This window comes from Centropristis striata, chromosome 3 (genome assembly GCF_030273125.1).
Source record: "Centropristis striata isolate RG_2023a ecotype Rhode Island chromosome 3, C.striata_1.0, whole genome shotgun sequence".
Classification (NCBI taxonomy): domain Eukaryota; kingdom Metazoa; phylum Chordata; class Actinopteri; order Perciformes; family Serranidae; genus Centropristis; species Centropristis striata.
The window spans coordinates 6350372-6372564 of NC_081519.1; the positions used below are offsets into that span (position 1 = coordinate 6350372).

The 22193-nt window shown below is 40.4% G+C and overlaps 2 protein-coding genes across 3 annotated transcripts; one reads left to right on the plus strand and one right to left on the minus strand.

Moving 5' to 3' along the window:
* Positions 1 to 1146: 1146 nt before the first annotated feature.
* Positions 1147 to 11103, plus strand: rereb (arginine-glutamic acid dipeptide (RE) repeats b). Of its 2 annotated transcripts, none has more exons than XM_059330059.1 (17): positions 1147 to 1304; positions 2216 to 2264; positions 3543 to 3667; positions 4310 to 4409; positions 4513 to 4611; positions 4870 to 4950; positions 5056 to 5206; positions 5323 to 5409; positions 5872 to 6065; positions 6329 to 6487; positions 7033 to 7143; positions 7320 to 8425; positions 9025 to 9229; positions 9324 to 10026; positions 10133 to 10273; positions 10367 to 10541; positions 10971 to 11103. In XM_059330059.1, the coding sequence occupies exons 1-17, from the start codon at positions 1279 to 1281 to the stop codon at positions 11002 to 11004; spliced, it is 3546 nt and encodes a 1181-aa protein (XP_059186042.1). In that variant the 5' UTR covers positions 1147 to 1278; the 3' UTR covers positions 11005 to 11103. The 2 variants fall into 2 exon arrangements, with proteins under 2 accessions (XP_059186042.1, XP_059186043.1); XM_059330060.1 differs by having other exon boundaries at positions 6332 to 6487.
* Positions 11104 to 14327: 3224 nt separating this feature from the next.
* LOC131969155 (PPARGC1 and ESRR induced regulator, muscle 1) lies at positions 14328 to 20175 on the minus strand. Its single transcript, XM_059330325.1, has 4 exons — positions 19958 to 20175; positions 15353 to 18225; positions 15147 to 15266; positions 14328 to 14404 (listed from the first exon to the last, which is right to left on the minus strand). The coding sequence occupies exons 2-4, from the start codon at positions 18198 to 18200 to the stop codon at positions 14328 to 14330; spliced, it is 3045 nt and encodes a 1014-aa protein (XP_059186308.1). The 5' UTR covers positions 18201 to 18225; positions 19958 to 20175.
* Between the last annotated feature and the right edge of the window lie 2018 nt (positions 20176 to 22193).

The window sequence follows — 22193 nt, forward strand, 5'->3', positions numbered from 1 at the left end:
TGAGTTATTTTGTATCTATAAAAATAATAATAAAAGGATGATAGTAATATATATTATTAGATGCCTGTTTACAGCGCTAAAGTGCATCCACATTGGCAACATGATGTATATGGAATTTTATTTATTAATTATAAAATATCATTAAAAAATAAGTTTTACATTACTTAATGTCACGTAATTAAAAAAACATAATTATACTGAGGCTACTGTTAGTTTTGTTGCATTAACAGCAAGACTCATTTAAAGGTTTTTATTTGATTACAAATAAAACATTTAAATATCCACCATATGGCTAATTTGGATAATGTCTACAGCTGTAAATTAGCAACTTATGACTAATATTAAATAATGACAAAAATTATATTGTTATTAAACTGGCTTTGGTCAGATGACTGTGTGTGTGTGTGTGTGTGTGTGTGTATGTATGTATGTATCTATCTATCTATCTATCTATCTATATATATATATATATATATATATATACACTGAATTTAAATGACTTGAAATGTAATGTAAAACTAATTTTATATTTTCATTAATGTAATGTAAACAAGTATCTTATGGTAAGTATAAATATTACTATAATCCTTTTATTATATTTACACAATACAGATGTAACAGATTGCATGTAATCAGATTACTATATATATATATATATATATATATATATATATATATATATGCACACACAGTCATCTGACCAAAGCCAGTTTAATAACAATATAATTGTCATTATTTAATATTAGTCACAAGTTGCTAATTTACAGCTGTAGACATTATCCACATTAGCCATATGGTGGATATTTAAATGTTTTATTAGTAATCAAATAAAAACCTTTAAATGAGTCTAAAACTAACAGTAGCCTCAGTATAATTGTGTGTTTTTTCTACAGCACGGTCCTGCATGAGGAGGACAGTCTGCGTCGGTGTCAGGTTAATAATATCCCTCATGTCTTACATAATGATGTTTAATAAGCACAACGGTGTTTGATTCATGGAGGCCTGTCCGTGCTGTGTGCAGCAGCAGCAGCTGATGAGCAGCCTCAGTGCTGCTGATCCGCGGCACATGCTCAGTTATGTACAGCCAGACAACTTTGAAGGCTTAGCTGTGGCTGCTGAGGTCATTGCACTGGGAGAGAGAGAAAAAAACAGAGTGACTCCCTCCACTACACCGCCTCCATTTTGAATAGCCATGTAATAGGGGATTCGCATAGTTTTTGTGTGTATCGCCCACTGCGCTGCGTAGTGTCAACAAGCCACATCCAAACATCCTTCGACATGGACGACCTGTTCAGTCCGCGGAGGTAACTTCATTTAACTTGCCGTTTTTGGGTTTTTATCTTACTTCTTGTGCATTAATTGCGTCTTTAAGTGTTTTGTGGCGTTACTTTGAGAGCCGTTTGTATGAAATAGTCGGAGTGTCAGTGGTCACGAAGTTCGTGTCTGTCTGGCTAACAAGCTAGCCAAATAATGTTACTGTCTCGTTAGCAGCTAGCTTCTGCTGCTTCCAAATGGCTTTCTTCAACAGTTATTTATGCAGATATTACTGTGAATACTGTCAGAAAAAGCGGGTTAAGCATATGCATCGCTTAATAAATCGGCTGTTATTCCCTCTGGGCTTGACGTGCGCTGACATGGAGGGTTGTGTGTGTGTGTGTGTGTGTGTGTGACGCTATGTGTGTCAACATGCTAACATTGATATTTATTATTGATCGCACACTTAAGCTAACAGTGAACCGTGACACGGAGCCAGCCCGGCGGCTGTCAACCTGTTAGGCTCTCCAGAGGAGCACACACTGTTCTCGTAATGGTGACCGTAAAAATTAGCAGCTCATGTGTGATTGATTGACAGTATTTTGCGGTAGCTGGCGTCGGATTTCATTCATGTAATATAAGGAAACGTCGCAGGTCACAGCTGAGATTGGTTAGCAGTGATGGAGGGGCGGGATGTTATTCTGCTGCTGAAATAAATCACTGTGCAGCTGCTCTGACAGCCAACTTATACTCACATATTGATCATACGTCTCTGTGCATACTGTACAGCCCTAATTAGCTGATAATTAACAGTCAATTTGCAGCAAACTGAATTTTCACTGTGTGAACACTGTTTAATTTACTTTTCCTTGATTATAAACACTTATCTCAACACTGTTGGGGGGGATTATTGTTATTGCACATGATGAACATTGGATGCTTTCATTTTTTCATGTTACAGGAGCCTGAACAGTACTCAAGGCGAGATAAGAGTGGGACCAAGTCATCAGGTACACCCTGCTTGAACTGAAGTATTATTTATGTCACGTCTGAATAAAAGTGAGCTAAAATAATATAAGCTTTTTAATGATCCCCAGAGGTGAAATGTATTTGATGTAGCACCACGAAGACAGAACTATGAACAGATAAAAAAATGAAAAATAATAAAACTAATAGAAGAGGTATGTACAACTAATTTGAGAATAATAAAGTGACAAATACATAAATGTAAGTGTAATGTAATAGCAGCAAATGTATGCTAACATTGTTCACTATAATACTATATATCATGGTTAAGAAACAAAAAATAAAGCATGATAGAAATATATGATGTGGTAAGACAATATGACTTATTATATTTATATTATAATATGTTATAGAGCAGTATTATGGTGTATAATATAGAACAATCCTGATCTCCAAAACATTGCTGCAAAAAATGATAAAAACAATATAATGATTTGCAAATCCTTGGCAACCTACATTCAAAATAATACTGTACAAAGAAGAGATCTAATGCTCAAACTCGGAGACAGTTTTTTTTAAATTCATACACTCCAGAAGTTTATTTATTTACAAAGTATTTTGGAATCAGGTTGCATACGGTGGAATGTCATGGTAGTAATAATATAATATGAAGGGAAGTGTTTATAAAATCTTTTAATACATTTGTAAGAAAGACAGTGTTTAATACATTTGTGTGCTGCTGCTTCTGGGTGTTGGTCCTTCTGGCTTATTAGACTCATTATGAAACTGGTCAGACCTGTCTGCTCAGTGTGCTTTATTATTTACACTTCATACTGTATGTATGCTTTCATCACATCTGTTTATTTTAAAGATCTTGTTGATAATCTTATCCTGCAAATCAGATTATATTTGTTATTACTACCAGTCACCAGCAAAATCTATTTGATTGTAATTAAATCCTTTATCTATTTAATGACATATGGTAATAATACACATTTTTGACAGTTGACTCCTTCTCGAAATGTAAACAGCTGTTTACATTTTAAATATTTAATTTTGCCTTTGTTATTAGGGCTGCACAATATATATCAATGCTATATCAATACCATGATATGAGTGTCGATATCATGTAAGATTTTTGATAACTTGTTTCTTCCTGGTTTTAAAAGGCTGCATTACAGTAAAGTGATGTCATTTTCTGAACTTACCAGGCTGTTCTATTTTTTTACCCACTTAGTAATTATATCCATTTCTGTTCTTTGAAGCAGTCTAATCAGTGTTTGCTGTTTTGTTTTTTTGTCTTTTCTTGGGTTTCACTGCAGGCCAAACTTCCAGAGTTGCAGCCGCGGCCATCTTCTGGTTTACAGACTCAGACAGACGGCGAGGAGCTGATGTGGACGCCCGGGGTCAATGACTGTGACCTGCTCATGTACCTCAGAGCTGCAAGGTGAGTGTCTGCACCATACTGCTAAAAACTGATAGTACTGAGGAGAACTATGAGGGCTACAATCTTTTGTAAAGGGGGAAAAAAAATTGAATTTCAAAATGAACCCTGATAATATAACCTGCAACCATGTCTTTACTCAACAACAAGATGCAGACGCTATTTATTGCTTTACTGTTATGTGATCTAACTGTAAACAAATACTACTTCACTGTATGTCAAACCAGTATATATATATATATATATATATATATATATATATATATAGAGTAGGTCAAGTGCATTATTGTAATAATATTAATACACCAAATAAAAAGTTTTATTAGCTTTTTGACATGGTAGTCAGAAAAGTGTCACAAATGGGGAAGTAATTACAAAACCAGTCTAGTTATGTGGAGGCCAGTGTGAAAGCAGCCTGATTATTTTATTCTTTGTTTATTCACCTGATTTCTAAAATGTCATGCAACCGAGAGAGGTGGTTTTATTTTGGGACAAGGGAATCATTACTGCTAGTTTTCTGCTGGAGACAGCAGGGTCTGTATAATGAAGCATTGTAGAATCACTCCTTGCAATCGGACTGAAAATTAAACGAGGAAATGTAAAAAATGCACTCTCAGTATTAATTTCACCTGTTTATTTTTCAAGGAGCATGGCGGCGTTTGCAGGGATGTGTGATGGTGGATCCACAGAGGATGGATGTTTAGCAGCCTCCCGTGATGACACCACACTCAACGCACTCAACATGGTGAGTGGACTCAACTTTAAATATATCAGTATCCAGTAAACTCAAAGAGCAAAAATCAATGCAGATTTTGAACACATCTTTGTGTTTTTTTTTTCACTTCTAGCTACACGCAAGTCATTATGATGCAGCGAAAGCTCTCCAGCGTCTGGTGAAGAAACCGCTGCCGAAGCTCATTGAGAAATGCTGGTCGGAGGATGATGTGGTGAGACTCTTTATCTAATAAATATATGTAAAAATAATACAGCACTGAAGGTCAGTCACTGTTCGTCCTTCAGAGTTTGTGCAGGGAGATGAAAAGGATGCAAACTGTTCATGTATTTTAACTGTACTTAACATGTGTAACAGTGCACTGAATTTAAATTGGCAGTTGAATCAACCTTGTCAATTCCTGCAGTAAAATAGTGTTATTTTTTCAGCCCACCTTGGTTTTGAAATTGTCTCTCTCCCCTTTTCCCCACAGAAACGCTTCATCAAAGGCCTGAGACAGTATGGAAAAAATTTCTTCCGCATCCGGAAAGACTTTCTGCCCAGCAAAAAGACTGTAATTGAACATTATGTCTTTTTTAATGCGACTTCTTTGCCGCTGTGCTATTGATTAGAAACCCAATTTGGATTGTTCCTAAAGTTCTGCTGTTCTTCTCATCAGGGAGAGCTGATCACTTTCTATTACCACTGGAAGAAAACTCCTGAGGCTGCAGGAACGAGAGCTTATCGACAGCAGCGCCGGCAGCCGTCCTCCCGCAAAGCAAAGACTCGCTCTGCGGCAGTTCCTGTCACCCCATCGCGAAACTATCCAGGTGAGCACTAAGTATTCCTCTGAGATGTTTTCCCTATTCTTGGATGTTTTTAGTTTTTGAGGTTATTTAATGTGGCAGTCGTGTCTTCATTGAAGCTGATGTTTTTTTATCTGCAGTGGATGCAAGTTCTGCCAGTGAGGATGATCTTGATAGTGAAGACAGTGAGCAGGAAGTCAAGAGCTGTAGCCACTGTGGTACAACAAGTGAGTACATGGTAGAACTGCAACGATTAGTTGATCGACCGACAAAATAATCGCCAGGTATTTGTCTAATTAAATGTACAACTGTTAAAGTAATTTTTCATGAAAAAATGACAGAAAATGCTGTTATAAGGCTTTCAAATATGGATATTTTCTGCCTTTGGCTGTTACATGTCCTAATATACTGAATGGTATATTGGACTGTTTTCACTATTTTCTGCCTTTTTATAGGCCAAACAGTGAATCAGTTAATAAAAAAAAAATCAGTTAGTTAGTTGCAGCCCTGGTACACATCTTTATGTTTGATTTATCAGATGGCTCAGTGTGTTTCGCAATACCAGTGTTTTACAGGTTTCTGTAAAAGCCTTTTTAATATTAGAAAATGCAAGTCACAGTTTGAAAAGTGCTTCAGAGTACTTTAAATGCTTTGTGAAACTTGTGCCTGAAGCGTGGATTCTCAAACAGGTTCTAAGGATTGGCACCAGGGCCGAAGAGACAACCCGTTGCTGTGCACGTCTTGTCGCACATATGAAAACAAACATGGATGTCTCCCGCCAGCTCCGAAATCTGCAGGCGCTCCATTCATGTTTAAACCTGTTAAAGAGGAAGAAGAGGTGAACAGCAAGCATGGCATGAGGACGCGGCGCAGCAGAGCACCTGTAAGCCTGAGGCTAGCAAATCAGTCACACTCTTTATCTTTATTACCACTTATCAACATTCAAAGAAATGATCTGTGCCAATGCAATTTTGCAGTAAAAATGTCATTATGATGTACAATGAACAATTTTCACACTTTTATTAAATCTGTCAAAGTGCTTTACTTTTTACTTTTTAACTGCATTACTTTTTGTACATGAGGGAAACATGTCCTTCTTTTCACGTGTTTTAACAACATTAACCATTGATTTTTTTTTCTCTAAAGCAGCTGTCATCTTTAAGAAGCGGCCACAGGAGGCTCACAGGCTCCCCCACCAGTGAGGATCAGCAGTCCAGCAGCCAGCCCTCCCCGAGTGGAACTAATAACTCTTTGAGATCGTCTTCCACAGATAATAAGAACGAATCCAACAAGAAGACGAACAAGGTAAACATAATCTACGCATTTAATTTACATGTACGTGATGCAACTGTCTGGCACTGAGTCCTGTTTACACAATGTATAGTGTATGGGCTAAAATTAATAATGCAAGTGCATTTAGGGTGTGTCCAATTCCACTTTTGGGAAATAAACAGCACATGATCTGGAAAAGTAGTGCTTCCACAGTTGCTTTCTCCCGCCTCAAGTTTGCAATGCACCTGACCTGACCACAGCTCATTTTAAGACTAAGTACATACTTATATGATGTGGTCGCTGGGTGTGAAAATGATAACCACATCAGTCTGAAACTTGTAGTGACAGTTGCGCTGTGCTGCTTTGCACCTGTTGTTAGATAGGAGGCCCATAATCTAAGAGACCAGCTGGGTTGTTTGCTTATAATTGTATTATATTATATGCAGGTGACTTAAAAGTGTCACTTGAGGATGCATGTAATACTGCTGCTACTCCATAGATTGCTCATTCAGGTTTTTGTGTCATCATCATTTATGTCAATAAAACACCACTGTGTAATTGTCATGCTATGTTCATAGAAGATAAAAGAGGAGGTGACATCACCAAAGACAACAAAGCGTGTTCGGGAGAGTCCTGCTCAGGAGCCTGACGAGCCTGAAAAAGTTACACCTAAAAGGCCGAAGACACAGGTGAGAGGGATCACTTTATGTCAAATACTATTTGGATGGAAAAACATTCTCCAAATGTGACATTTTGTGCAACAAGAAAAAAAAAAGTATGTTTAATAGCTGATATAAAGTACATTATATCGTTATTAAATATTGCTCTGTGTGAAACGGGGAGCTCATTGCTTTGTTTGCTCCAGGATCCACGGGGCTCGCGGTCAGAGGGAGAGGCCGAGGTCGAGGAGGAAAGCTCTTCAGAAAGCCGCAGTGCTCAGGACGACGGCAGCAGTGACACCAAAGACATCGATCAGGACAACCGCAGCTCCTCTCCCAGCATTCCCAGCCCTCAGCAGGGCAACGAGAGCGACTCTGACTCGTCTGCCCAGCCGAACGGCGCGCCATCGGAGCCTGTTGCTCCTGCTGCTGTGTTGGCCGACACACCAGTCCCACAGGTCCTGCCCTCTCGACCCATCACTCCTCAGCCGATGCAAAGCGCTCCTCCTGCTGATCCTGCTCAGAGCCCCCCTCCTCCTTCTCCAGACCCCCCTCAGTCAGCTGCAGGTCGACCACAGCCCACCTCTCACCCTCTGGCTGCTCCACCACCTCTGCCGTCAGCACTGGGTCAGGACTCTCCTCTTTCTCCAGCGTTTCAGGTCCCGCCTGCTCTCAGCTCTGCACAGCCTCTGCAGCCCCTCGGCCCGTCACCTCAGGCCCCCCAGCGACCGCCACCCTTCTTCAGGGAGTCTCAGCTCCCCCAGCCTCCACTGTCCGGCCCACAAATCAAGCCTCCTCCTACTACTCCAATTCCACCGTCACACAAACAGCTGCCACAACAGTCCGCTACACCTTTCCCTCAGATGCCCTCAAACCTCCCCCCTCCCCCGGCTCTAAAGCCGCTCAACTCTCTGCCCAGTCCGCATCCTCCAGGTGCCCCTCCTCCCCCTCTCCAGCTCATGCCGCAGCCTTTGCCAATGCCGTCGATTCCCACCCAACTTCCAGTGATCTCTCAGGTGCAGACCCACCCTGGAAAAAGCATGACATCCTCTCACTCTCCTGCTGCCGCCTCACACCCGCTCACCTCCGTTACATCCTCTGTTATCGGCCCCATCCCGAGCCTCCAACCATCATTCCCACCTCTTCCTCTGAGACCCTCACCAAGCTCCACGGCAGGAGGATCACAAATTCAGATTAAAGAAGAGCCACTGGACGAGATAGAAGAGGTTGAGAGCCCACCACCTCCGCCTCGGAGCCCCTCCCCAGAGCCCACCATCGTCAACATGGCGAGCCATGCCAGCCAGTCTGCACGGTATGTTGGGAGACAGTTAAGAAAACTACTTGCATATTCAACGGCATCAGCCAGATGTGAGGAAAAACAAACAATAATACCCAACTTCTTATCCAGCTGCTTTCTAGGCAGCAAATTAATCTGTATTTGCCAGTTGGTGGGTGCTGATTTTCATCCCTGGTCAGAATTTATAAAATATGTAAAACTATGTTCAAACACATTGAATTGTTAAACAAGAAGGGCTTACCCTCATTGGAAAAAGAGAAAAAAGTGAACATAGTGGTTGTGGCAGTTGCTTGCCATCAGATGTGGTTTGTTGATAGCGTAGTTATTGCAGCGCCTCTAGTTATGAAACCAGTTATACTGAAGTGTTTGACTGAACATGATGTCTCTATGTTTTATTTACTTTTATTTTTCTTGTGAGCATCAAATGAAAAGGAAAAAGGCTGTATCAGATTGGTACTGGTGGAAACTAAATTTTGTGAAAAGTGGTATTGTGCCATCCCTACTTGAAATATTATTATATTTGGAGAAGTGTCGAAAACTACCTTTGAATAATTCGCGTCTTTTTGTGTGTAAAAGTCAAGCTGAAAGAATTGCACATCTGTTACTTTTTTCAGCTTCATCAAACATTTGGATCGCGGTTACAACTCCTGTGCCAGAACAGACCTGTTCTTCACTCCACTTTCATCCTCCAAGCTGGCCAAGAAAAGAGAGGAGGCTGTGGAGAAGTCCAGGAGGGAGGCTGAGCTCAGTGCTCGACAAGAACGTGAAAGAGAGAAAGACAGAGAGCGAGAGAGAGAAAGAGAGGCGGACAGAAACGCTGTGAGTTCTACAGTCCATTCATTTCTTTTTTAAACATCTTTTCTGTCACGATGACATGTATTTGAGTTATCTCACACTCTCTCTCTACTTACAGAGAGCCTCCAGCTCCTCCCACGACAGTCGCATGAGTGACGTTCAGATGACGGTCCAGAGCCACGGACGGCCCTCCTTTGAGCAGCCGCCCACCACTGTAGCTGCTGTGCCCCCGTACATTGGCCCTGATACACCTGCTCTGCGCACCCTCAGTGAATACGCCCGACCGCATGTCATGTCGCCCACCAACCGTAACCATCCTTTCTACGTGTCACTGAGTCCTGGCGACCCTTTGCTGGCTTATCACATGCCTGGCCTGTACAGCGCCGAGCCCAGTCTCAGGGAGCGTGAGCTCAGGAACCTCCGAGAGAGGGAGCTCCGCGAGAGGATGAAGCCGGGCTTCGAGGTCAAGCCCCCAGACATGGAAACATTACACCCCTCAGCCAACCCAATGGAGCACTTTGCCCGACACGGGGCCATCGGTCTTCCCCACATTCCAGGGCCCCCCCACCACTTCGCACCCTTCCATCCCGGGCTGAACCACCTGGAGCGGGAGAGGATGGCGCTGGCGGGGCCTCAGCTGCGCCCGGAGCTGAGTTACGCAGAGCGACTCACTGCAGAGCGGCTTCACGCAGAGAGGATGGCGTCTGTGGCAACCGACCCTGCTACCAGGCTGCAGATGCTCAATGTGACACCGCATCATCACCAGCACTCTCACATTCACTCACACCTGCACCTGCACCAACAGGATCCCCTCGGTCAAGGTGAGTTTGACTTATTGACTTTATGGATTCTGAGAAGGTAATTAAACTGCTGTCAAATATCCGAAGGGGTGAAGTTGACCTTCAGTTACTATATGACCTGTTTCAGGTTCAAGTCCTCATCCTCTGGTGGACCCACTGGCACCAGGACCGCGTTTGGCCCGCTTCCCCTTCCCTGGGGGCCCGATCCCCAACCCTTTACTCAGTGATATTCCTCATGATCATGAGATGCTCCGCCACCCGCTGTTTGGTTCGTAATCTCAGCCCAAAAAAATAAGATTATATTCAACATACTCACATCCCACAACCATAAACAATCTCTTTATGGTCGTGTTTTCTGTAGGAGCCGCGTATCCACGAGAGCTGCAGGGCCCCATTCCTCAGATGTCCGCTGCTCACCAGCTCCAGGCCATGCATGCTCAGTCTGCAGAGCTGCAGAGGATGGCCATGGAGCAGCAGTGGCTGCATGGGCATCACCTGCATGGAGGCCCTCTACCGAGTCAGGAAGATTATTACAGGTGAGTTTTTTCAATGCCGTCTTGAAGAATACAACAGAGAGAAAACAAAATCAGATGTTTCAGTGATTAAAAAGCATCCCATTATTAAGGAACTATTAAGCTTAACGGGACTTTAAAAATACACCAAATCTAGGGACGTCTTCATACCACTTTTTATGTCCAGTACTGTCTATTTCCCTTCTTAAAAAACTAAGCTGTTCATAATACATTTGTGTAGATGCATTTATCGTAACCCAGCTATCTAGAAAACATCTTGGTCAAACTGGCCAGTATTGGGCTGCGTATCGTTTCACCGCATCCCTAATAAAATCCATTAGTTTCTATGCAGTGGTAATTGACATTTTCTCCTCTATGGATCCATAATTAAAATGTGTTTGACAGCCCCAGTGTCCAAAGTGTTGACTTGTTTATTTTTTGTGTTTTCTGAAGCCGTCTGAAGAAAGAAGGTGACAAGCCATCTTGAGTGCCAGGTGGTGCATGCCCCGAAACCCGACACTCACTCCCACTAGAAAAACTGTGTACTTTTAAGACTGTAAGAGAATATTTGTGTCATTTTCTTTGTTTTGTTTTCGATATATTTTAGAAAAATCTTTGTGGATCTTTATGTGCATTCCTTGTTCAGCACTTAATGGGACTGTCAAAGTCCGTCTGAGATTTTCATATCACTCCAGACTTTATACTAGTTTTATTATAAAAAATAACTAACAATCTCACCCATTCACGTGAGATTAAAAGTGATGGATTTTCAGATCAAACTGCAAAACTGTTTCATATGCAGTGATATGAATTTGCTCTTATAAAGGATATGAAAACAGACTGACTTTGGTTTAAGTTTAAATATCTATCGTATGATTTCTAAATGATCTCCTTGTACAGAATGGCATTTAAATCAGTGTTTGAATGATTGTAACGACCTAGCATGACTTCATTTTTCACCAAACTAGAGTAGCAAGTTGCATTGTGGTGTTTAGACTTTGAAAGCATAGTAGAGGTTGGTTTTACTCTTAAATCTGCTAAATATTTGTCTAAATCACAAAGTTTTATATATCAAGATATCTTTTCACAGTATAATCGAAGCTTTTATTCGCTCATTTTTTTGAGATTGTAAATATTTCCATGTTCACAATATTCTATATGAATGAGTACTATTGATATAGCAGTAGATGTGAACACTTGACCCTCGAATCAGCACGAAAGCAGTAAATCATAAGCTAAAACAGTATATAGTATTATAAGGCGAGATAATTATTAATTGGACCATGATCTGTCGCTACAGACAGAAAGTTTTATTAGAATAATGTATTTCCATTGTTTTGATGAGAGTAAATGAATTGGAGAGAAACTAAATCTTAAGCATTTTAAATTAATTTTTAAAAGAACTGCCTCTAAATTTCTAGATAATATCTCAATATTTATGTGACATAATATGAAAGTGTATCCATTGCATATTTATTTCAATAAATATTTCTGCAATGACACCTTATTCTCTTTGCACTTGGAGTTCCTCTGTAACAGCAGCCTGTGGTATCTACACACAACATATCAGTACAGTTCATTCTAGTGTTTCCTGCTCACATGAACCTGGACAGAGAGGAAGGAGATGCACAGTATTCATCACTTTATTGCCTTTAATCACTTATTGCACAACATCTGTAATATATGTAAAATCATATGTACCCAGTCTTGTTTGACAAGAGGTTTGAAGTGTTCTGACAACAATCATTTGCTTGTAGAAGTGATAATGATAGTGGAAATAGAACATCATTTAGGCATAATACATAAAAGTATCTGAGCAACACCTATCTATATTATAGGCTAATATACAGTACAGGCCAAAAGTTTGGACACACCTTCTCATTCAATGCGTTTCCTTTATTTTCATGACTATTGACATTGTAAATTCATCAAAACTATTAATGAACAAATGTGGAATTATGTACTTAATAAAAAAGTGTGAAATAACTGAAAACACGTGTTATATTCTAGTAAGCAAAGGGTGGTTACTTTGAGGAATCTAAAATACAAGACATGTTTTCAGTTATTTCACACTTTTTTTGTTAAGTACATAATTCCATATGTGTTCATTCATAGTTTTGATGCCTTCAGTGAGAATCTACAATGTAAATAGTCATGAAAATAAAGAAAAACGCATTGAATGAGAAGGTGTGTGTCCAAACTTTTGGCCTGTACTGTATGAATATGAACACTTGTGTCCCAACACAATGAGCTTGTCACCTCACATTATTTTAGACCAGTGGTGTCCAACATTGAGATTAAAGCTGCGTTAAGGCAAAAACAGAAGGAATTTGGAAATGCAGTCCTCCCTTCTCTGTCTTAAGCCCCTCCGGACAGACGAGCATGGATATATGCACACGTTTCAAACAGTAACCTGTACCAGTACTATTCATTCATTTCAAACATATCAATCATGGGATGCATTCTTGTGAAATGGGGATCCTGATGCTGTAATAGGGCAGCCATCCCCTTTTTCTTTGCAAACTTGCAACTTGATTTGAACTTGTATTAGCTGCAGCTGTAAGTCTTTGGCTAAACTATTAGCAACATTTTCTCTCCATCTCTAAAACGATTTCCTGATTTTGGTATGTGTTTATCGCATTTATTGTCAGGCATTATTAGATTCTCTTTTTTTAAAGTCTGTCTTCCTTTTCTGCAGGATTTTCTGCCACTGAATCAGGCTTTCACCATGCACTCTTACATTTGCAAACATTTTATAGAAACTTTTCTAAACCATTAAAACAACCAAGAGGATGTGCAGAAGTTTAGTTTTCTCTCAGACCACTTCTATTGCAATATGCTGAGAGGTCATTATGGAACTTTTGCACAAAAATGAAATTATTCAGACACCTGTCTGAAATTATTGAAATGAAATCACTTCAAAGTTGAAAATAATTCAACTGCTCACAACTTGTGCAGCCTGTTTTAAACAATGCTTACCCATCATGCACAGCTCAAGCAAGCAGTCACCTACTGAACCTTTACAACAAAATACCTTCAACATACATGCACAATAGTCCAGTATCTACTGTACAACTTTCTTTCAGGTTTTAATCCCGGCTTTACCTTTCTAAGAAAACACCGCACATATATTTTTCATTCTTCAAGCTGCTATCACAACTTCACTTTATGGAGCCGTACGACAAACAAAAAGCCCTGACATTCACAAACCGCACATGTTCAAAAAAAGAGATTCTGTGCGTACATAATGGTCCACATATCGACATCAGTTTACCCACAACTGAAAAATTTGAGTTAATAAAAGTTTAAAATCCAGCTGAAAGTTTTCATGTTTCAATAACAAAGACTGGTGATAAGTTTATATTTTTCATATTATCAACAAATCCCCTGAAAAGACCAAATCTTAATACTTTCCAACGTCCCTATCCTGACAGTGGCATCAATGTGATCCTAAGGTCTCTGTTCTAGAAGAAAACTGTATCAGGCTTTGGTTACACAGACAATAGTTATAAGGATCAATTAATTGTGAGTTTGTCTATTTTTATGAAATCTGTTCACAATAAAAAAAAAAAAACCAAAACAGAATATCACCAGACTTTAACTACTTTAACTAAAAATGTCTAAATACAGTGTCTTCAGCCTGAAAATAACTTAAATCATGAGTGTGCTAACTTCTACCTTTACATGCCGTATTATAACTTGAACACCTATACATATACAGTAGATATATCTTAATAGATGGACCCAAATGAAAACTGTGGAAATAAGTCTTCTCTTCTTCTCTCTAGTGTGTACATAGCAGGGATCCTCTTAAGAAGAATTCTTCTTCTTCACATACTGCCGCAGGTACTGGATGGCCGACAGTGCACTCACATTTGCAAGAAGAGCTGAACAGGATTTCAAGACAGGTTACTTTGAATAATAAGTTAGACAGTCCTCATCATGTTTAATAATATTTAAAGCCCCTGAAGCATTACTTAGGGACATTATTCTTAGTTATTAATTAATTACTAAGAATAACTTATAATTAAAAGTTAATTAATACTCAAAAACTCAGATTTTATATCAGGTTCTTGGTGTCATTTAGGCGCCAAAACAGCTTGTTTAAGTTTAAGAAAGGAGTATGGGTTTAAATAAGCAAGTTGTTCCAGAAAATTATCTCTGGGTGTGTCGTGTAGTTCTTTTAGACTGGATATAGACCCTTCTCAATATTTTTGCAGCCAGCAGATATCCGGATAACGGATATCTCAGCCAAAACTTTCTCTTATGTGCGTCGGTCATTGGTAACTGTCTAATTAGCAACTCCACTTTTTGAAGTTGTTTTATGTCGAGACGTGACTATCTACAGATAAATGCAGACAAACAAAAAAAGTTAAATCCTTGTTGTTTGGTTCCAAGATTGCATTTTGGCCAATGCATTCTGCCTATTTTGCTCTCCACATGGTCTGTTTACTTGCATTAAACCAATGCTAACTTAAACTTGATTGTTCAATACTACTGGGGCTACAAATGGAACTAGAACGTTCCCAGTACCAAAGTCTTGTCCCTGTTTCCTACAGATTCTGCACTCATATGCAAAGAGTAGAGTTGTCATTAAGTTCAAATGAATGAATGCAAGAAGTTTAATACCTGCTTTCCAGGTATCAGCAGCCTCTGGATCAGAGGATTTTAACACCCAGGAGGCAAAAGCAATGCAGACCAAACACATATCCGACTGCCTCAGTGTGGAGAAGATGCCGTCTCGTCCTGCTGGAGATGTAAACACGCAATAGAAAAGTAGATTAGGGTAGATTTTCCTAACATTCAGTCTGGTGTATGGCTGAGCTCAGACTTACTTGTTGTCTGTATGGCTTCCAAGGCGCTCTGCTGCACTGCTAGCTCTCTCAACATCTGAGAAGTCGTCGGAGAGACGCTCCTCTCAGTGAGCATTGGTGGATCTGAACTCTTGATGGTGATCTTCTCGGCCTCAACCGGGAACTCCCAGGCCCCAGATGTCCTGCACCAGATGCTGCCTTTGTCAGGGAACTGAATCTTCCTTATCAAACTTTTCCAACTGCGAAATCCAGAGCGAGAAAGGACTCTGATTGGCGAGATGTCATCCTCTTCCTGCTCGCAGTCTGCGCTCAAGCAAACATAGTCCAGATTTGGGAATGTGAGTTCTCTGACGGTGGGATGAGAACAAGAGAAAATGGGGATGGGTTTCTCCTCGATGCACTGGGAATCACGTAGAGAAGAGAACGACATTTCATCTGTAAATGTACAAAGAGTGAAGTCAAACACAGGAGCCACTGAGATGTCCTCTGGATTGTAGACGTTGACACACCGGGAGTCACTCTTTGTTTTATCCTCCCTGAAAAAGTATTCAAACACTTCTGGGACGGATATTTGATAGTGTTCATCCAGAAAAGGTACAGGTGATCCCAAGCTGTCGTTTGCTTTTAAAACTACGTTTTCCTCCAGAGACTGGGGTGCTGGAGTGCTGCTGAGAAACACACTGCTCTCATTACCAAGTAGCAACTGTAAAGAGAAATCCTCTGTGTTGAGAGCTTGAACGTTGTGCACACTTTTGCTTTTTATCATCTGTCTGGGCCATGCAAGTTCGCTTGAAGTTAAAGCATTTGAGTCCTGATCCTCAAAACAATTCACTGCAAAGTCCTCTGAAGGCACAGGGGTCTCCCTTCCTTCAGAGCCGGTGGACTCGTCTTCATCGCGTGCTAAGAAAGAAGAGTCACTTGCACTTTGTTGTTTTTTGCTTTGAGGGTCAGGACTGGGGTTCCTGCTGGTGTCAAGAAAGTGCCAGTACTCTTCTTCAAAATCAGAGGTGGAAAAGTCACAGCTTGAGCGATCAGGCTTGGAATCATCTGGCTGTGTGAAATAGTCAGAGTCGGCAGCGTCGGATACGTCCATCAGTCCGCCATCAGATGAATTATACTCAACGGTGTCGACCAAAGAGCTGTGATCGTCTGCGTTTGGGGTCACTGCTTCTAGTGTTTCCCTGGGAGAGGTGCTTCTACCCGTTCGAAGCTGTAAAATGTCATTTATTGTCAGTTTTTCCATTTCATCCCAAAAAGCTGAAATGGCATACACGGGTCGAGCGTGGCCCGCGGCTTCGGCATATGTTTCGGGGCTGTCCGCCACAGTGCAAGGTGTTATAGTTAAATCAGGAACCAGGAGAAGCTGATCTCCTGAGGAGCAACCAGATGCTGAAAGATTAACTTCATGTTTTTGGAGTCCGGGTGTATCTGAGGGCCGCATGCTGCCTGTGTCATTACCACAAGTGGAGTTGTCATCTGGCATTTTGTCAGTACTTTGGTCAACAGATGGAGACGTCAGGGTGGGCTGAACGTCTCTGCTTTCATGACCTTCAGAGTCGGGAGCTGTTGCATTACAAGAGAGAGTGCTATGACAAGAATGCACTTCTCCGTGCTGCGTGTTGTCTTCATCGGTATCTTCAGTCAGAAGGAACAGACGGCTGTTTTCTGTCAGAGATAAGGAGCTTTCCAGTTGTTGGTGTTCAGCGAGAAGATGCTGAAGGTTCTCCACTGACTCAGACGCTGACAAATAGCTTTCCGAATCAAAACTGTGAGAGGAGAAGAACTCATCAGACTCCACACTGTCCAGCCGTGACGGGTCTTTGGGTTTAAATCTGTTTTGGGCTGAGAATGCTGAGCTGATTGGGTCGTGTTTGTTTGCGTCTATCGTTGGTTCAACTAACTTTTCTTCAGGGGAATGACACATCACTTTTTCTGACAAAGTGTCTTCTTCAACAGACGTTAAAGACATTTGTGATGAATCTGAAGTGAGTCCCATCTGAACGCTCTCAGGATCTTCTTCAGCACTTGAACACCCTCCTGATTTTTTAACCAAGTTTTGTTTTTCCTTTGTAGCGCACTCTGTGTCCGCCTCTCCCTCAGATTCATTATTATCTTTATTTATCCCTAATTTTAAGCCGTTTTCTAGCGATTTCTTCTGGTCAGGTCTGCACATGTGATTGTTCTTACGAGCTTTTTTTTGCCTTCTTTTTTTTTTCACTGCATGTACTCGCTGTCGTGCAGAACTGTCGTTCACTGTCACGAACCAGCGCTCTTTTTCTGCCCTCGAAGCAACGCCGCTCGCATCATCGCTCACATCGGCTCTTTCTGCAGTGTGCGGCTCGTTCACATTAAGCTCTGTTCGGTTGCAAGAAAGTGGGTCAGGTTCCTGTAAGGGTTTGAGGTTATGAATGTCACTCCTCATTTGCTCATCTCCATCTTCTGGTTTCAGCTCTGTTGAATCTCCATCCAGAGACTGAACATTTAATTGCTCAGTTTGCACTGTAATGGTGTCACATATCTCCTCTGTGACAGGTTCTGTGGTTCCTTCAGTTTGATCAAGGCATATTTCCGCTTTAGTTGTAAGATCATCTAAACCACTTGGAATAATCTGCACTGATATATACTTTACACACATCTCATCCTCCGTGCAGCATCCTGCAGCGTTGCTTTCAGCCTTATCACTGGAGCTCTGCTGTTTCTCCTGTTGTCCTGTGCTGATCACTAAACTTGCATTTCCCACATCCTCTGAATCACTGAGGCTATCAGGACAGGCGAGAGAAGGCTGCAGCAGGCCGCACTCCTCACTGTCCTCATAGAAACTCGTCCAGTCATACTCTGCAATGTGCAGGCTGTGATCTAAATCATCCATTCTTCTTCCTCACATTCTCTTCAGTCTGGAAAAAAGAAGAGAAAACATGACGAGGATCAGCCTTAAAAGTTTGCAGCTTCAGGTATTTTTCATGAAAATTAATTAACCATGTCCTGAGGAAATGTGTAGCACAGCACTACATCCTTGTTTCTTTTTTTTTCTTCTTTTTTTTTAATCTTTATTGAGGCCAACCTTTTACATACAACATAGGATATTTTCCCTTCTTAAAAACAAAACATAATTTCTCTTATATGTACAGGTTCCTGATACATAGGAAAAACAAAGAAAGGTAAAGAAAACTAAATCATAGAAAAGATAACCATCAGGATTTTCATTCTGTATCCATAGATATACATCAACATCAGTTTTCTTCCCAGGCCCAATTTTTTAACATTTTTATGTATTAACATTATGAACAGTTCGAACATAGGAGGGAGTTTCACTTTAATTCTCTGAAAGAAAATAAAGAAAGAAAAAGGGACATGCATACACATAGATAATTACAACAAGACAAAAACAAAAAATACTCAAACAAAATCTGATCTTAGGCCTATATGATCAACATACTCAGTCCATTTAGACCATATTCTAGAAATTTTGAGGGAGTAGGATAAATTTTCCATTGTATATATATCATGGACCACATCTAGCCATTCTCCTATTGTAGGTGGGTCTTGTTTTAACCACCTTCTTGAGACTGCTTTTTTGCTTGCCACCAGAAGTATAAGTAACAACTTTTTATCTCTATGATCCCATAAGTCAAATGAGATGTTCCCTATGTATAAGGTGTCAAACCTACATGGGATGTTTACTTTGAAAGTCGCTTCTAGGTGGAAGTGTATTTCTCGCCAGTATGGAGTTAGTACTGGGCAATGCCAGAAGACATGAAAGTGATTGGCCTCATTTGCTCCACAGGCCCTCCAGCAGGCTGTGCTAGGTATTTGTGTTCGTTGTTGCAATGGTGTTATAAAAAATCTGGACAAACTACATCCTTGTTTCAAGCTCCATCAACACATTGAAGTTAAATATAGATCTTGGATTTGTCTGAAGATTATCATTGAATGTAATCAGCTGTCATTATTTAATTGACGCGCAGAAAGCAAACAAGCTCCTGTGTTAGTTCAAAGCGTGAGAGGTTAGGTAGCAGAGCAACACCAGAGTGCTGTGGTCACAAGCTCCATAACAGACCCCGAAATACTCCGGTCATATGACCTGATATGAAAAATTCAGCTGTCCAATGTCAGGACACAACACAGTTATTACACAACATAATCAGCTCAACAAACACACTAAGTGAGGGTCATTAATGCAATGTCATATAAACATTTAAATGAAATCTTAGTTAAAGTTACTAATGCCCAAATAATCCCTTAAAGGGACAGTTCACCCCCAAATCAAAAACATTTTCCATCTTACCTGTAGTGGTATTTACCAATCTAGATTGTTTTGGTGTGAGCTGCAGCCGTAGAGATGTCTGTCTTCTCTAAAATGGAACTTTGGCACTTTGTTCGTGTTTATTTACATTTTATATTTGACCACATTTGAAGTATAGTTTAAACTACAGGGTGAAAGGTTTCATTATGTTTCAGGTGTGGAGTTATTATTAGGATCACTTGTTTCTAATAAGAGCTCTACGTCAAAGTCATTAAAGGTCTTGTCTGTTACAGTATTATCACAGTGTCAACACAACCAACATGAAGCAGGTACCTACAATACATTTATGTTCATATGTTTCAGTAGTAGAAAGAACAACCAACCTGTTGCAGAAGGACGATGGGTCCAGTTTGAAGGTGTCAGGACTTTCTCCCTGCAGGGACATTTCAGCTCTGATGTCCGTCTGTCCTTGCATGTGTCAGACTGGGGCCTTGCACTCAGCTGTTATAAATAGAGTAGTATGTCCAGTCACATGGAGCTGCAGACATCCGTCCCTCTATGACCAGAGGTATGACATTTCAGTACCCTTAAATACAATCTGTCCCACAGTTATTAGAGGTGAGATCGATGATCAGTCCCATTAAATGAATATTATAGGAGTTAAGGACACGTGACACATTTTGGATGGATGCTCGAAATGTTATATACATGCTGCATTTATTTGAAATGACAAAATCTGAACGAATGGCAGATCTTTCTACCAAGTCACTCACACATTATTTATTTTAATATTTACATTAACTGACCATTGTCCGCTCTAAATATTTGGTTTTATTATTGCAGAACTTTGCAGGTCATTACAATCCTAGTAACCCCAGAGTATATCAGTATTATTATTTTTGATGTTTTTAAATCCACGGTGAAGCTATAAGAGTATTGTTGTATTTAAAATTATTTTTGACTATGACATACCTTTTTATGCAAATGTCAGTATGTGTCAGTATATTTTTTCTTTATATAGGGACAATACAAGTACTGTTCAGAGTTTACTTAAAGTTTAGATATACAGTAGTGTTCAAAATAATAGCAGTCCAATGTGACTAACCAGATTAATCAAGGATTTTAGTATATTTTTTATAGCTACATGGCAAACAATTTACCAGTAGGTGCAGTAGATTCTCAGAAAACCAACAAGACCCAGCATTCATGATATGCAGCTCTTAAGGCTGTGCAATTGGGCAATTAGTTGAAAGGGGTGTGTTCAAAAAAATAGCAGTGTCTGCAGTTGACTTTACAAACTCAAAACTATTTTGTACAAACTTTTTTGTTTCTAGGATTTAGCAATCCTGTGAATCACTAAACTAATATTTAGTTGTATGACCACAGTTTTTTTTATAACTGCTCCACATCTGTGTGGCATGGAGTCAACCAACTGGCCACTCCATAACATCAATGTTGTTGGTTTGGAACCAAGATTTTGCTTGTTTACTAGGTTGGTTGGGGTCATTGTCTTGTTGAAACACCCATTTCAAGGGCATGTCCTCTTCAGCATAAGGCAACATGACCTCTTCAAGTATTTTGACATATGCATCTGACTGATCTGACTGATCCATGATCCCTGGTATGTGATAAATAGGCCCAACACCATAGTAGGAGAAACGTGCCCATATCATGATGCTGCACCACCATGCTTCACTGTCTTCACTGTGTACTGTGGCTTGAATTCAGAGTTTGGGGCTCGTCTCACAAACTGTCTGCGGCCCTTGGACCCAAAAAGAACAATTTTACTCTCATCAGTCCACAAAATGTTCCTCCATTTCTCTTTAGGCCAGTTGATGTGTTCTTTGGCAAATTGTGACCTCTTCTGCACATGCCTTTTTTTTAACAGAGGGACTTTGCGGGGGATTCTTGTGAATAGATTAGCTTCACACAGACGTCTTCTAACTGTCACAGCACTTCCAGGTAACTCCAGACTGTCTCTGATCATCTGGAGCTGATCATTGGCTGAGTCTTTGCCATACTGCTTATTCTTCCATCCATTTTGATGGTTGTCTTCAGTTTTCTGCCACGTGTCTCTGGTTTTGCTCTCCATTTTAAAGCATTGGAGATCATTTTAGCTGAACAGCCTATAATTGTTTGCACCTCTTTATAAGTTTTCAAGTAAACAAGTACGCTGTTCTTCTGAACAGTGTCTTGAACGACCCATTTTCCTCAGGCTTTCAAAGAGAAAAGCATGTTCAACAAGTGCTGGCTTCATCCTTAAATAGAGGCCACCTGATTCACACCTGTTTTTTCACAAAATTGATGACCTCACTGATTGAATGCCACACTGCTACATTTTTGAACACACCCCTTTCAACTAATTGCCCAATTGCACATCATTAAGAGCTGCATATCACGAATGCTGGGTCTTGTTGGTTTTCTGAGAATCTACTGCACCTACTGGTACCTTGTTTGCCATGTAGCAATAAAAAAAATATACTAAAAACCTGGATTCATCTGGTTAGTCATATTGGACTGCTATTATTCTGAACACTACTGTAAGTACTTTTATTCCTGATTAGCTGGTAGGTGCCAATTTATCAGTTGACTCTATTAATACATTTAATTAATCAATTT